Source organism: Exophiala mesophila, assembly GCF_000836275.1.
Source record: "Exophiala mesophila strain CBS 40295 unplaced genomic scaffold supercont1.2, whole genome shotgun sequence".
Taxonomy (NCBI): Eukaryota; Fungi; Ascomycota; class Eurotiomycetes; order Chaetothyriales; family Herpotrichiellaceae; genus Exophiala; species Exophiala mesophila.
In genome coordinates this window covers 4,959,370-4,974,659 of record NW_015622505.1, presented here as the reverse complement: position 1 = coordinate 4,974,659, position 15,290 = coordinate 4,959,370, and the positions used below count along the sequence as shown (strand labels likewise).

The 15,290-nt window shown below is 49.6% G+C and overlaps 6 protein-coding genes across 7 annotated transcripts; 4 read left to right on the top strand and 2 right to left on the bottom strand.

Moving 5' to 3' along the window:
- Positions 1 to 1,129: 1,129 nt before the first annotated feature.
- On the top strand, positions 1,130 to 2,255 carry PV10_03521 (uncharacterized protein). Its single transcript, XM_016367981.1, has 2 exons — positions 1,130 to 1,403; positions 1,707 to 2,255. The coding sequence occupies exons 1-2, from the start codon at positions 1,272 to 1,274 to the stop codon at positions 1,758 to 1,760; spliced, it is 186 nt and encodes a 61-aa protein (XP_016227499.1). The 5' UTR covers positions 1,130 to 1,271; the 3' UTR covers positions 1,761 to 2,255.
- On the bottom strand, positions 2,250 to 5,068 carry PV10_03520 (uncharacterized protein). Its single transcript, XM_016367980.1, has 2 exons — positions 4,550 to 5,068; positions 2,250 to 4,485 (listed from the first exon to the last, which is right to left on the bottom strand). The coding sequence occupies exons 1-2, from the start codon at positions 4,731 to 4,733 to the stop codon at positions 2,984 to 2,986; spliced, it is 1,686 nt and encodes a 561-aa protein (XP_016227498.1). The 5' UTR covers positions 4,734 to 5,068; the 3' UTR covers positions 2,250 to 2,983.
- A 1,335-nt stretch (positions 5,069 to 6,403) lies between these two features.
- PV10_03519 (uncharacterized protein) lies at positions 6,404 to 7,092 on the top strand (the record flags this gene model as incomplete). Its single annotated transcript, XM_016367979.1, has 3 exons — positions 6,404 to 6,571; positions 6,627 to 6,952; positions 7,008 to 7,092. The coding sequence occupies 3 exons, from the start codon at positions 6,404 to 6,406 to the stop codon at positions 7,090 to 7,092; spliced, it is 579 nt and encodes a 192-aa protein (XP_016227497.1).
- Positions 7,093 to 9,581: 2,489 nt separating this feature from the next.
- Positions 9,582 to 12,228, top strand: PV10_03518. Of its 2 annotated transcripts, XM_016367977.1 has the most exons (4): positions 9,582 to 10,743; positions 10,836 to 11,172; positions 11,229 to 11,311; positions 11,364 to 12,228. In XM_016367977.1, exons 1-4 carry the CDS (start codon positions 10,187 to 10,189, stop codon positions 11,389 to 11,391), a joined length of 1,005 nt encoding a protein of 334 aa, XP_016227495.1. In that variant the 5' UTR covers positions 9,582 to 10,186; the 3' UTR covers positions 11,392 to 12,228. The 2 variants fall into 2 exon arrangements, with proteins under 2 accessions (XP_016227495.1, XP_016227496.1); XM_016367978.1 differs by having other exon boundaries at positions 10,836 to 11,311.
- A 948-nt stretch (positions 12,229 to 13,176) lies between these two features.
- On the top strand, positions 13,177 to 14,139 carry PV10_03517 (uncharacterized protein). The gene is made up of 2 exons (XM_016367976.1): positions 13,177 to 13,732; positions 13,875 to 14,139. Exons 1-2 carry the CDS (start codon positions 13,462 to 13,464, stop codon positions 14,018 to 14,020), a joined length of 417 nt encoding a protein of 138 aa, XP_016227494.1. The 5' UTR covers positions 13,177 to 13,461; the 3' UTR covers positions 14,021 to 14,139.
- PV10_03516 (uncharacterized protein) lies at positions 14,083 to 15,159 on the bottom strand. The gene has a single exon (XM_016367975.1). It carries the CDS (start codon positions 14,821 to 14,823, stop codon positions 14,449 to 14,451), a length of 375 nt encoding a protein of 124 aa, XP_016227493.1. The 5' UTR covers positions 14,824 to 15,159; the 3' UTR covers positions 14,083 to 14,448.
- Between the last annotated feature and the right edge of the window lie 131 nt (positions 15,160 to 15,290).

Genomic DNA, 15,290 nt, shown 5'->3' with positions numbered 1-15,290 from the left:
CGCAATAGCCAACAAGATCTATCAGAGTGCAAGAGGCGGTGCACTTGACATACCAGTGAGCCTCCTCCCTGAAAAGGCGAGCAGAGTCGCCGGGGTGGTGTCATTCAACCTCGATCGTGATAAACTGGCGACGGCAAAGGAGACAGATCCTATACCAGGAACAATCACCCTGACCGATGGGCAAGTTTTGAGCGACATACATACCGTAGTCATCGCCACTGGGTACGTTACCTCATACCCGTTTCTCCCACAGCTGCACAACGACGACCTGCCGGCATCCGAGGCAGACGAATACGTCCTTGTCACCAAGGAAGGAGAGCAGGTTCACAACCTTCATAAGGACATATTTTATATCAAGGATCCATCTCTGGCCTTTGTCGGGGTACCGTACCATGTAGCGACGTTCTCGGTCTTTGATTTCCAGGCTCAGATTGTTGCCAGAGTCTTCAGTGGGAAAGCAGAGGTCCCTCCTGAGGAGGAACTGCGGGCAGAGTACAAAGCACGCGTGGAGAAGAAGTCGTTGGGTCGGAGCTTTCACAGCCTTAAAGAAGACAATGGAGAGATCAACTATGTCAAGGATTTGGTGGAATGGGCTAACCGAGATGCTCTGAAGCTGGCGATCGACGATCCAATGGTTGGCCATACGGAGCAATGGCACCAGGCATTCAATGAGAGCAAAGAGGCACTCAGATGGATGTTATCTCCCAAGGACAAGCGTATTGGAACCCCACCAGCATCGCTGCAAGCTTTGCTCGACGCCTTCACGGGGGTGTCGGAGAAGTAGGTTGGAAAGAGATCTCAAGAAAGACGATAGAGTCTATACCTGAGTATTTGACATTTCAACTGTAGATGGAACGAGGCGGTTAACGGCTGTGACATTGTCCGCTTTCTATTCATTTACCCAAACCAAAGAGACAAATACCTTCTTCGTTACGTATATGAAGGTCGAATGCTTCCTCGACGTTGGTTGCACGTGAGAATATCTGACGCCAAGGCTGCGTATAAGAGCCTTTATACTTGGCCATTTATACTGCCTCTCACACTTATACTCCGCTGTATGGCTAAACCCCATTAGGGTTTATTCTGGATTCGAACCAAATTTCCAGCTTTAAGGTTGAGCATCATCGCCGTCAGAGCCATCGAGAATACATCCTCCAACAGACGTTGACCCTGTTATCCCTGTGACCAGCTCCCGAGCAACTACGTTTGCTGATCCTCCGGAAGACACTGTTTCCCTCCATATAGTCGACTCCCCCGCTCTACCACCCATCATGCCACCGAAGCGCATCGCAGTTCAACCCGGCCGCCGAGGCCAACAACCCAAGGGCTACTTCAGCTCCATCTATCACGGTCTGACATCAGAAGAAAACGCCAGTGTTGTGATCAGTGTTGCATTGTTTGGCGTAAGTCTTGTCCCTATATCCCAACCACAGGCCTCAAGGCGGTACCGATGCTGGATTTCGATTATGTTTGGCCTCTTTCGCAAGAAACCCAGAATTTCTCGGTCATCGCGACTGAGACTCGAGGCCACGGGTTGATGCCATATTTGCCGGTGTTTGGTCGATGCAAAGCCATGCGAGTGACTGCACAGTATGCGAGCACTACCAAGACCAGTCATCTCCAAGGGCTACTCTCAATCCATACAGACATATTTTTCCACTTTCTCTTTATGAGGCCCTAACTAACACCACTTGTGTTTCTACCAGGCTGCTGTCGCCTTTTTCAATTCCGACTGGAGTGAGATCCTGCTCCCTGCGTAAATCGACATTACACGAATCCCCGAGTACGAAGAAAGAACCAAAGCCTCTCCCCTCCTGGGCGAGCATGTTGGAAACCAATCTGTGACTCTGTAGCCTCGGAAACCCCGGATGGCTGCGTGGCCTGTGGTGGGTTACAAACTATAAAAGCATGGCATATGGATCTGCTAGGTTGGGATCAGAACTCAAAGACACGAGATCGACAAGATTGAGAGTCGGCTATCCTTGACGGTGGTTGTGTTGTATTGTACCCATCATCCTGACTGGAGAAGGTATTTTTGTGGATGTCATAGTCATCATGGTCAACGAAACCAGGAGGTTGATGGGCTCGGTTATGTACATTATCTGACCATTCCTAGCGAGTCATTGTTAAAACCAAGAAGGGGGAGGGTTTCATAGATTGGGGCAGATCTTGACCAGATCTCCATGGCCATGATTGTACAATGATAATTGAATCAACAAGTGCTAGACATGAAATCTATGCTCTACTAAAATTTGTACTAGCAGGTGGTTGGAAATCCTATGGTATCTATAACTATTTACTCGGCGCGAGACATACACACAGGTCAACCTATTTCGCCAGTCATGCTGCCGTTCACTCAAAGGCAGCGCGTCATCTGCCAATCTGTAAAGGAGACTCTCGCCGCCCAATCCAATTTTGCCGCTTTGCACACACGCCTTTTCTCTATACAATTTGGTTCGCGTTGGTAATCATGACCTGACACAGGTTGGGATACGTAAATGGCAGCTTGCTTGAGTATGTATGATATCAGATCTCTCGACTTGGCTCGGTTCAATCAAGCCTCTTGCGCGTGCCTCGTTCGCTAAAATTCTGCGAGAGTCGAAATTGCCATTTTTGGGTGGGATTCTATACAGTTTTGGTGGGTTGAGTCTTGGTTGGAATATGTATTTGATGACGGAGTTGACAACGACAGAGACAGAACGGCGGCGATACGATGTGTACATATTGATTTTGCTGACCACGTAAGAATAGTATCGTGCCCCGCAAAGAGTTCGCCTCTGCGTCAAGCAGAGTTGAATGTAGCGATCTGGGGCGTTGTTCGGATTAAGGTCCAGGAGTGGTCGTTTGGAAGAGTACAAGGTAGATCATAAGGAAATGAGTTGTCTGCATGATGCTGAGTCCATCGCAGGGAGCTGAGGAAGATCAGCCAGCAACGCGGATGTATCTCAACATAACCATGCCCAGGATACTGCGAGCGACGGTTTCAGGATGTCGCTCCGTAGCCATTTCCATTTGCATCTGGAATCAGGGACTCGGTTGCTTCTTCGGCCTCGTGCTCGAGCTGAGCTCTCTTCAACGTTCGAGCTTTGATCGAAGTGAAGATGACTAGAGCCCCACCGACAATGACAGCCAAACTCAGCAAGATCAGGTTGATAGGCACTGGGTTCAAGTTGAACACAACATGGGTTATAGCATCGAGGGGCGACTGGAGGAAGTTGAAAAGACCTGCAAGGCAGATGATAAGTCCGTAGACTTTGCCAAACGTCTGAAAGCCAAAGACTTTGGCGGCGTAGTCGGACACGGTGGTGTAGTAGAAAGGCCGGTAGACAACAAAGAGGCAGACATTGGCAATGGCGCCCCACATGAAAGGCAGGCAGCCAAGGATACCGATGATGGTGGCCGCCACCACCAGGAAGCCCAGAGCAAACGGGGTAGATGTGTTGTCAAGGAGAATTCCGATAAAGGGGATGCTCAGAACACCGCCCAGTGGGAGTGCCACGTCGAAGAAGTCATTGACGGCCTTTGCCTTTTCCGGCGAGCCGAGGAGGTATTGTTCCTGTGGCCGGATGGTTGCGACGAAATAGTTGATACGAGTCATTTGGACGACGGTGAACATGGTAATGAGGATAAACCAAGGTGACTTGATCTGTTCAAAAGCGGTATGACCATGCATGGCACCCCAGACGCCAGAGATGGCGTTCTTGCTCTCTTGGACCTTTTGACGTTTGGCATTGGTGGACTTGTCGAGTAACTGGGTTACTTCGGTCACGGTCATTCTGCGTTCCTCGCGGATGGAAAGAATCTCGGCTTCTGTGAGGTCTGGAGGGGTGGGTGCATTGATGGCTTCTTCGGCCTCGTGCACCACTTCGCTGACGGTCTTGTAGGAATCTTTGGGCATGACAAAGACCTGGACAATGAATATGAAGACGGGGACCACCAGATAGGCCAGGAACATGTGTTGAGTCTTGATGGTCTTGTTGGACTTCTCATACAATATGCGGAAGAAGAGGAACAGGGCCGATGAAGAGTCGAAAGCACCAGTCAACACAGCCAAGATGAGACCTGAGTTTTTTGGAAAGGTGTTGGACAATTGAAAAGAAGAAATGAAGACGAAGGGGCCTCCCAAAGCGAGGAAGAAATAGCCCGGGGTGTACAGATCAGCCTCTACACGAGAGGCCGAGGAAAAGAGGAGAGCGCCGGTCAGGAGCAAGAAGCTACCAATGATGCCACAGGCTCGGGGTCCATATTTATCGAGGATGGTGCCAATGGGCAAGGCTGCGACGTTGGTCGAGACAGCTGCGATGGTGAACATGAGATTGAGATGGATTTCTTGTTGGAAACATGGCGAGACCTGCTTCTCCTTCTCGTCTGGGGTGCAAAGGTTGTCGAAGACGCCCTCATCGATGAGGACTGGCTTGATGGCAGCATAGCCAAAGACGATGCCGGCTGCGAAGAGGCAGTAGACGATGGCAATGCAAACCTGGGCTGTCATAGAACTGTCAGCACGCAGAAGGCCAGAAGATAGGCAGGACTGGGGGTGGGGTCGAACCTATGCGCTTGGTCTTGGAAACCTCTTCAAACTGGAGGGCAACCTCGACGACACTTGGACGGCGGTCGTGAGGCGGAGACCAGTCACTGATGGGATTGAAACTCATCTTTCTGGGGGCAGTGACATTGGAACCTCTCCGTTCCCTTTCGAAGCCATCGACAGAGGCAAGTCGAGTTAAAGACATACTGGGCCAACCTCGCAGAGGATTGGCAGCCTGGAATTGTGCGGTGACGGCAGAGGCCAACGGAGGATAGTGCCGGTGATGGTGTCGTAGGAGGTGCGGAGTATCGAAAGTACCTTAGTTTGGCAGAGGTGGAGGCACTCGGGGATGATCTCAGCGTCAAAGACTAAGTAAGCGGGGGAACGGCGAGATCTCGTGACCAGACAAAGGATGCGTAGTACCTGAGTGAAAACAAGAGGTGACAACGTCAGAGATGGTAGAATTGGAAGGGAAAATAAACCTTCGCGAGCAATTCAACGACGACGACGACAGACAACTTCCAGAGCTTTCAATCGGTCGATGAATGAGCTCGAGCGACTCGGCAGCATCGTCATGGCGATGGTATTGATAAGGTGCAGGCCTTTGTCGTCAAGTAATGCCCTTCGGACTCTGGTGGAGATAACGATAAGGAAAATTTTACCCTACAAATATTAGAAGTATGGTGGGCCAATTGTAACTGCGGGCCAGGGCTGTTTGTCAGATTAGTGTCTGGGCATGCCTCTAGCGTGCATCGTGGATGTTGGAGTCGTCTATGGCCTCCAATAATGGGCCAGCGGGGGTTCAGGCCCTGTGATGTTTAGGGGGTCCCCGCCTGGTGGCAGCCTCCGACCGAGAGAGAGCCTCTGGTCTTCCATCGCTCGCTCCGAGAATGATGAGGGCGGAGGACCAGTGGGGTATGTACAATTGTTTTTCATCCTCCGTACATGGTTCATGCTGGAGTATCGCTTGTTGCTCGGGCCATTTGAAGATATGAGGTATGCGCTACCGACCAAAAGTACGTAAAGGAAGTAGCAGATGTTTTCTTTCGGTCACAAATTGTCGACGGGCTTGTTGTTGGCCGCGGGCCAAGCTGGGTGGCTGGCCATTGTTAGAGTTGAGACTTGACCAGGAGACGAGTGTGGCCTTGATTCAGTCTTGGCGAATGGGACAAGAGAGAGAGAGACAGAGAGACGAGAGGCTGTCGGCACCGCATCATCGTTGCTCCGAAGAGACTGAACGGTGAATCAGAAAGGCGCTATCTAAGCCAATGACCTTTGGAAAGAGCAAGACTCGTCAACGAGCTTCAATCAGGCCAGCGGCTGCACAAATTCGCCACGGTCAAGGCCTTCGCTACCGTTATTCGCGCCAAGACAGAGTCATAATTAGATGTCAGTCAATTTCGGCGGCTGTTCGAAACATGAAACTCCAGTTCTTGTGCAATAAACACCACACCTCTCAAGTCGTGTACGCCGACTTCGAGACAATACTAAGCATGGCTGCCAACAATGATGGGGCTCATCTGTCTCATGTCAGGGTTTCCTGTATAACAATAGATCGTTGCGTACTGCTCGCCTGAAGAGCTCTCAGATACTTAAGCTTGGATCATCCAGGGTGACGATGAAATCCTCACTTTTGTCAACGTGATACCTCAATTCGGAGATCAAGTCTGGTACTGTCGTTCTTGCTCACCTTTTTGTTATTGTTGCCGTTACCGTTGCGCCGTTCAACACAATCCTTTTTGAATCTCATTTGTTCTAACCCGAATTCGCGACGGTGACAACCACACTCCTTAGAACTGTATTGTACACTGCGACCGTCTTCACTTGGTCTTCACTTCCGTCTTATATTCAACTCACCGCTCGTTTGTCGCCAAAATGGGACTGGGACCCGACCATGGAGTGTTGGGCATCACTTTCAAGGCCGCGAGAGCTCTTGAGGCTGCTTCAATGATTGCCATCATTGGCATTACCGCAAACTTCATTTCTGAGATGGTCAGCGCCGGTGCCACTCCACCTCCTGTTTTGATTGGAACCTTGAGCATTGTGAGAAACCACCTCGACCGCTTTCCATCATTGATCAAACACTTATCAAGTCTAGGTCTGTGTCGCTGTCCTCTATTGTGCAATCACCGTCATTCTTTATTTCGACCAGATACTCCCCTTTATCATCAGTGCCGGTCTTGACGCTCTTTTCTTGATTGCGCTGGTGGTGATCTCAGTCATTGTTGGGAAACCCCTTTCCTACCTGAATTGCCAAGTTCTGGATGACATGTCCAACGCCACCTCGAGTGCATATGATTTCACTTCGGCTTTGGGCAACAGTCTTAACAAAAACGGAAGCGTCGATTACTCTCAATGGATCGGTACTTCCAAGTCGACATGTCTGCAGATGAAATCGATCTGGGGTTTGAGCATCGCGTTGTGGTAAGTCTATCCATGGATTCTCAGGGGGCCTACTGCTGACGGTGTCGTTCACAAGCATTCTTTTCACCTTTTCTGCCGTGAGTGCCATTTGTTTGTGGAAGAGAACCAAGCAGCCAGCCGCCGACAAGATCGATGCTTAGAGCGGAAACTCGGCACCAGATCGTGGGACTGAAACCGGAGGAATCTTCCGGTTGAGACAGAGATCTCTGCCTCAAAGAGGTCAGTGCCAAGGTGGTACAACAAAGATTGTTCGCATAGGCATTGTTCGCTGTTGGATCAGGCGAGCTGGCGTTGAGAAGGAGTCAAATCGATTCGAGCGACAGGTCCCATCCTATCATAATTGGTCCTGTGGCGCCTTCAGGTCCGGGGATGAATTGAGGCAGCCGCTTTTCAAGAAGTGATAGGAAGGTCAAAACTAGTTAGTCCAGACATTGACTGTAATTAAAGCCCTGTTGAGTCTCTCTTTTTACAAGGGACCCTAGGAAGACCTCGATGTGACAACTGCAGGTTGCGGTCATGGGTAGTCTGGTACCCTCCAGTGATGGTAAATGTATCGGTGTCAGGGTAACCTTTGCCGATAGAGGGGCGATCAATAAGCCCATTACGATGGCAAACATGGAACATGGTGGTCGCGTGTCTAGCCCCGTCGTTTTTGAGGTATGAACATTGAAGTATTGGACAGTTGGGGAAGTGAGTGAAGGTCCAGTCGAGTTTTGAAACCACAGACCCGGGATAGTGGTTCCATGCCGACACCTGAAAATGGCGCTAAGGGGAGCAATGGGGGCAATGGGGGCAATGGGGGGGTTGAGTCCCAGGGGAGTGGTAACCCATCCACCCCCGCAGCAAACACTAAAAGTTGCCCTATAATCAGGCGCTTGAGCCCCATGCAGGACGCCCAGGTGCCCGGGTCCCAGGCCTTTCGGGCCACCCTACTTACTCTTGGTAGCACAGCACCACCAGAGACGCCACAAACGCTTATACGACGGACATCCACAATACGAAAAGAAAGACGAAGATTAAATGAGGTTTAGGGACGCCCCAGATAGCTTGCAGGTGTCTTGAGATGCTCACCGCATATACCTCTAGTACCACATCGTAGTAAATTCCAAAGGAAACAAGGCTACTTCCTGACAGACTTGGTCGAACCAGAGTACGGTTTGGACACACATACCAACATCATGTACCCAGCGTTTGTTTCCTGCGATGCATGGGACGCCTGCAGGAGAATTGCAGGGGCATGAGCCAAGAATCTGGCACTTCTGGTACCGGGGACCCAACTATTGGGACGCTCATTGACACTATGCTGGACTAGGAATTTAGGCCCGGATGGCCGAGGCGTTTTTAGATGGCGCAAACTGTTGTCCCATTGCGTTGGTAACGTGGAGGGTGTGGTTACCAATTGTTGGGTTTCTCACTTCCCTCCATCTCGTCTTAGCGGTTTAATGATGCACACCAAGTTCCCGTATGCTCATATGTATCTACTAATAATTACGGGATGAGAATGGCGTGTAGTGTCCTCTTGCTGGATGTGCAATGATGTGGCATGGATGGCTAGCAGTGTTGGAGGCAATAACTTGAGTTTGCTCCACCCACTCAATAGATCCCATCACTACGCAATCTGCAATCCACTTGAACGTGCATCGACGCCAACAGGGGCTTTGCAAAGACCAGTTGACACGTCTCTCGTACACAGCACAGCACAGCACAGGTGTAATGCAGAGGTTACGTCTAGCAAAGTTCTTTGTCGTCTTAAATCGACGAGGCCCCTCTGAAGGGATGTTGAGAACAGAATTACATTATGCAAGGTTGTTGCCACGGCCGCTCCGACGGGCCATTCCTTGCGACGATCTTACGCTTACAGTACGTCTCAATCGAGTGAATTTGTTGCTGGTCTGTATGAAAAATCTTGCGTGCAGAAGCTTAAAGGGCGCTATTATCCTTTCCAGGCGCTGGTCCGCTGCTCTAGACAAGGTTGCCACTAGGGTCGTCCCCATGAGGGAGGGAACGGAGTTCCGACCATGGAGCCAGTTTGGTTATCAAAGACCCAGAGGATGCGGACAGTCTCTAAATACCTAAGTACCTACCAAAGGCAGGCATACGAGTATGTTTCAACCATCATAATAACCATAATCACCCCAATTAACGAGTAACAGCAGTAGCGGTGACGGCCATGGTGACGGCTAAAAGGAAGGAGCGCCGCATACCCATTGTTGATTCGTGGCTCCCATAATTGGTAATTCAGTTTCTAGCGAAGCCGGCAAGCGTGGCTCCGTGCGCATCAGCGCCTTCCATGCCTATGCGTATGTACGAGTATGCGCAGACCACTCCTCCACTCACCATGTCCACGACTCGATTCATGCGGCTTGCCAGCGTTTTGCACCTGCTGCCTTTTGCGTTATGCGTCTCTCGCTCTTGCTTCGCTGGTCTCTTCGCTCCTCCCTCCTTGCCCCTCTACCATTTGCCTTTTTTCCAACCCCTCAACCTGTCAAACTTCCTCCCACCATTCAACTGCCGCTCACGCACTGCCCATCGTTGTTATGTCTAGTCCGCGTCCCACGACACCATTCATCCGTGCCATCTATCCACTCGGACATCATGTTTCCTCGTCTCGAACCTTTGTTTCCATCATCTCTTGTCTCCACTTACCACCACATACTCAGAGCTTCAGAGGTCAGACTCGTCCCACGGTCCCAAATTCTACGCCCGTTCCCACTCCCACTAACTGCATAGTTTGGCACACTTGACCGTCCTACTCAAACTCGGACCTGAAATGCAAGCCCACCTTGGATTGATCACCTGCTTGCAGCAGCACCCCCCGGGATCCTCTCGGCCCTCCATCATCACTCTATTCCCACCCTGGTTCGCATCTCGTGCCCTAGTCCCAGCAGCCCATGCTACCTCGTGTCTCGTCCTGCCAATACCCAGCACTCTGGTTCACCCTCAACCTCATTTCTCGGTACAATACCCTCCATCCTCCAACGGCCCACCTGACCCAGTTAGAAGCCGATAGTCCTGCACTAGGATTAAACATTGACAGCGGATGCTCTTTTATCTCTCCCTACCTTCCTCTCATATGCCCACAGGTCCATTTCCTCCCTTCAACTCTCCTTTCTTCCTCTTTATCTCTATTTTGTCCTTTCTTCCCGGCTGATCAACGGCCACAACCGCCCTTGTTGGTCCCCTGTTCTCACTGTGTTGCTGGCTCACGGGCTGGAACAATGTGGCAGAGTCAATATGAAACAGCATGATCAAAGGATGGACTTTCTGAACCCCCCGGCCGTCATTCCTGTCGACCAGGAATATGGTCTTCATTCGTTTGATACAGAGGATGAGGATGACACATCCGCCTTCTCCGTGACATCTTCAGTCTATAATTTTCGAGTCGAAAATGGTCGGAGATATCATGACTATAAAGACGGCCACCCCTTTCCTCATGATGAGGTTTCCGAGGAAAATGAAGTTTGTATGCACGAGATGTGCTTATCCCTCTTGGACGACAAATTTTATGTCTCTCCTATCGACGAGTCCCAACTCCGTAACGTTGCTGATGTCGGTACCGGGATGGGACTCTGGGCTGAAGGCATGGCCGAAAAGTATCCTGACACCGAGATCGTTGGCATCGATTTGACTCCCCACGAACGACCCACCCACCCAAACTGCTCCTACATCATCTCTGATGCCACCGATGAATGGGTCTTGGACGATCCGTCCACCAAGTTTGATCTGGTTCACATCAGGTCGCTCTTTGTTGGCGTCAAAGATTGGCCTGCACTATACAAACAATGCTTCGAGTAAGTCACCTGAGCCCTCACGGCAGCTGCGTCCCAAACTTTCATTGCTCATCTTTGGTCCATCGAACTCGCTCAATGCTGACGCGGTGTAGAAACATGAGATCCGGTGGCTGGATAGAACAGCTCGAAGTGGTGATTGATCCTCGAACCGACGATGGCACTGATATCAGTGATAGCTATGTCAGACAAGTCGCCAATATAAGCGTACCCATGGGCGAGGCCTCTGGCAGAGATTTTCATGTGTCGATGAGCATGAAAAGTATGATTGAACAGGCAGGATTCGTCGACGTCCACGAGCAGACTCTGAAGCTTCCCTTGGGCCCTTGGGCAAGCGACCAAAAGTACAAAAATGTTGGCCGATTTTACGAGAGATTTTACAAGACTGGTCTCCAAGGATGGCTATTACACATCTGCACCAGAAACTTGGGCGTGAGTCTCTCTTGCTGATACTGACAAGATGACCAAAGCTCTAACGCATGGATTAGTGGTCGGTTGACCAGGTCAATGACGCCTGTGTCAAAGCCTTTCAGGAAATCAATTCGCGCAAATATCTCATATATTTTCCTTTGTGAGTTTGCCTGGTCTCCCCGTGTGGGTAGTTGTGCTGACTCCAAGGCCAGCACCATAGTCGTTGGTCGAAAACCCTGACAATAATACCCACCATCCTCATACACACCTACCTTGATCAAAATCATAATCATGGCCATTTGACATTGGTTACTTGGAAAGCCTCGTTGTGCGTGCACTAGAAAACGGCCTTGTACACAGACCTCAACCACATCAAGAGCTGGTAATCATCTACATCAAGGCACGTCGAGGAGTCAATGTTAAGGACTTGGCCACAACAAAACCACAAAGCCTTTCCCAGCACCGCTCTGGTGGCACAGACGTGACTGTCAATGATCACTTACCACTGTGGCAGTGGGCAGCCGGCAATAACCCACCAAGCGATATTTTGCACCATTAACAAGAAGATCTTCGCAAGAAGCCCCCGTGGTGACGAGAAATATTGACCAAGTCCTACGATCATTCCAGAACAAACGTCTTTAGAGGGGAAGGCGACAACCAAATACTCTCGAGACTAGACGCGAACGGGAAGGGACAGGACTGAAGTTTTTGATGTTGTTTGTTGTCATTGAATTGACTTGACCAAATGTCATTCACATTTGGATGCTCTCGACTTGGTCTACCGAAGTGGTTAGTTTGGCTGGCTCCCTACGGGTCGACCATTGGCATCACGCGGATAGAGTGTGTTGGACGCTTGTCACACAGTTCAACAAATGGAATTTAAGCCCGTTCTGAGGGTTCAACGAGTCAGTTGACCATAAGTCTTCTGCTTGACATCAACCCCGTACGCAGATGCGGGTGTATTACAGAGAGTTGAACACTTAAGGCAGATAAATTACCATATCGCAACCATGTATAGGGAGCAATTTCTATAGCATGCTTCAGACCAAGGGCATTGATTGAATGATTTCTACAAGATGTTTTTGACGTAGCAGTAGTCGTATGTGGTAAGAGCTTGTTATTTATGGGATAGCACCTCTATTTAGTACACAGGTCATGAAACAAGCGGAGAATTGTATGAGCACCAAGGTAGGACACTGGATGCGTTCTTTCTGTTCCTCTTCTATCTTCCACAGACTTGATTCATTCATGCATATACAATAGTCGCCATTTTCATCATGAAAGGCTCTGTGTCAAGTCTTCATTCGTGGGTCTCTTTCATCCCACCTATTGTATGTTGCCCAAGGCATCCTGCGGTGAAAGCTGGCCACACCCAGGTCGACCCATTACCGGCTGAGGAAAAGAGCTCAAAGTTCAAGAAGATGGTATTGTGGACGCCAGCCTTAAGCCTACTACTATAATAGCATAAATGAAGAAGACGAGGCTGGCAGCCTAAGTACCTACCCACCTTGCTCAGTAGCGTTGACTGGTATTTGCATTGTTGGGCGACACTTGGGCGCCTCGGGCCTCAAGAACAAGCCACACAGCCCCGCGGACTTGGTGTCTGTAACTGGTTGAACATTTCTCCAATGAGGTACATAACGCACTCACTTGATTGATTATGGACAAGGGCTTATCCCTGAAGAGGGGTTAAGTAAAGAAGGATTGCTGACAAGACCGACACCTCTCGGCTACGCTGCTAGGATCAAAACCCGGGCGACGGATATTTGCAATTGTTGACTCAGCTCTGGCGGTTTGCCCCGACAAGTAAGTAGTATCCGTAAAGGCCAGACCAAACACTTTTACCAGACTGTCAGGCAAAAAGTTCCTATCCTGAGTTATCTGACCGCGCTGAGGTAGCTAGCTACCTACTTAGGTTGGTTCCCTCACATCACAAGCCCAGATGGATTGACGCATGGTGACGAAATCGCAGTACCTGTTTGGGCTAAAACACTTTATGATAATGTTCGGACCCCTCTTCAGGGTCGACATGGATGCGGGCATTTCTTAATCGTCAGCTTGCAGTGGGACTGAATTCCAAATCTCGCTAACACGAACTTATGGACTGGTCGTCCACGATTTTTCGTTGAGGGCCAACTACGCATATATATATAAGTGCGCAGAAGAATCTACTCGAGGTCCAAAGTCAAGATATCTATCTATCCATCTACTCGAGCATATCGACAAGTTTTAACCTTCAATATTTGCAGCCAAATAACTGTACCGTTAACCACACTTATACACCTACCCCACTATCTCAGATCAACCACCATGGCACCATATGAAGGAGAATGCCACTGCGGCCAAATCGCATGGACGGCCGAAATCTCAGAGGAATCTCATGTCCTCTGCCACTGCGGAGCGTGCAAGATTATGGGCGGTGGAGAATTCACCTTGAACCAAATCATTCCCAAGTCCAACTTGACCGTCACCAAAGGCGAACTCAAGGTCTACACCTACAAGGGCGATTCCGGTAACAACACGGATTGTTACATGTGTCCCAACTGCGGTGCCAGCCCGTACCACCATCAACATGTCATGGGTATGTCAAAAGTCAAGTGCAGTCCAGCCTGGAGTTCAGTGTTGTTTTCTGTTACTGTTCCTGCTGTTGTTATTTTTATTGTTTTCCAAATCCTACATTCAGCATCAGATGTCTCTCGACTAATTGAATCCCTTTGTTCTAGGCCCCGATACCATCGTCGTCCGCACGGGATTACTCAAGGGGACGGAGAAATGGGGCAAACCAGCGGCGGAGATCTATGACAAGGACCGGCTTTCCTGGTTGCCTCAGACGGCTTCCGTTAGCTTCAACACTACACCACCCTCGTAAATGGTACGGTTGTGATTCGAGTGGAATGCAGGACACAGGAAATAATAGGATAGTCTACGGTCATAATATGACGGACAGTACATGGCAGACAGGATATCACTCCAATCACTTCTCTCTTCTCCCAGACATCTTGATACTTCAAGTTGCTTTGAGTGATGAAATCTTATTAGCGTTGAAGGCCTCGCCGCCGTAATTCATCATTGTCCAAACTTATGTATGTTGCCAGAACACAAATCCATGTTATGCAAATACTATATCTCCTGGCTAACCCATAGGCATGTGGGCTATGTCAGGCCAGATCAGGCCATGGTCAGGACGACCGATTCTGTGATCCATCAGTCGATGAATTACCAGCGCAAGAGGCCGGCCAGAAGGCGAATGAACCAATGCTAGGGTTGTTTCACTGTCGAGTCGAAAGATGGAAGATATCAGCCGCTACTAACTGGAGGAATGACTCCGACCTCATCACCGGGGTTGATGGGAATATCCCACCCTTCGAGATGAGGGCTAGCGGTCATGTTCTTCTTATCATCGACCTCATTCTTCTCATCCCCAAACTCCACATCCACATATTCGAGATTGACGGTGAATGCACTACTGCGTAAGACCTTTTCCGTGATGCCGGGATATTGCCGTTCGAGCATGGTCAAGATATCTCCAAGTGTCGTGGGCGTCGGTGCTTTCAATGTATCGATGTCGTTGCAGTACGAGGCCGCTGAGGCGAATAGTAGAATTGTCGCATTTCCTGTCGTCGTCGTCGTCGTCGATGCTGTGGATGTGACTGTGTTTGTTGAAGTGGCCATTTTCTTCCTCTAGTCCCCCACCTTTGGGATTTGGTTTTCTTCTCCAGAGAAGAATCAATTCCCTTGTCGATAATCACAATATCTCAATGAATCGGCCCTAACAGATCCCTAGAGGGCTCGGTAGTGACCCACGAGATGCAGTGTGGTGTCGAGTGGATATATGGGTGTATGTATATATATATATATATCCAACATGCGATGGATCCAAAGGGGTATATCTTCATATAGCACACCCACAACTAGGAGAGCCTCAAATGATTAGAACATCAAGAAAATGCTCAAAGAAAAGGGCGACGATAATGATGATGATAATAGAAGTTAAAACATGTTTTAATTGTATTTACTTCAAAGTAGCATGAGAAAGAACAGCCATCTACCGGAGAAATGTTTTATGAGGTGACATACATCCTTGGCTAAGATAAGAGGGTCCTGGTTGTGAGCGGTACAACGTTGGTGCTGAGGGTTTC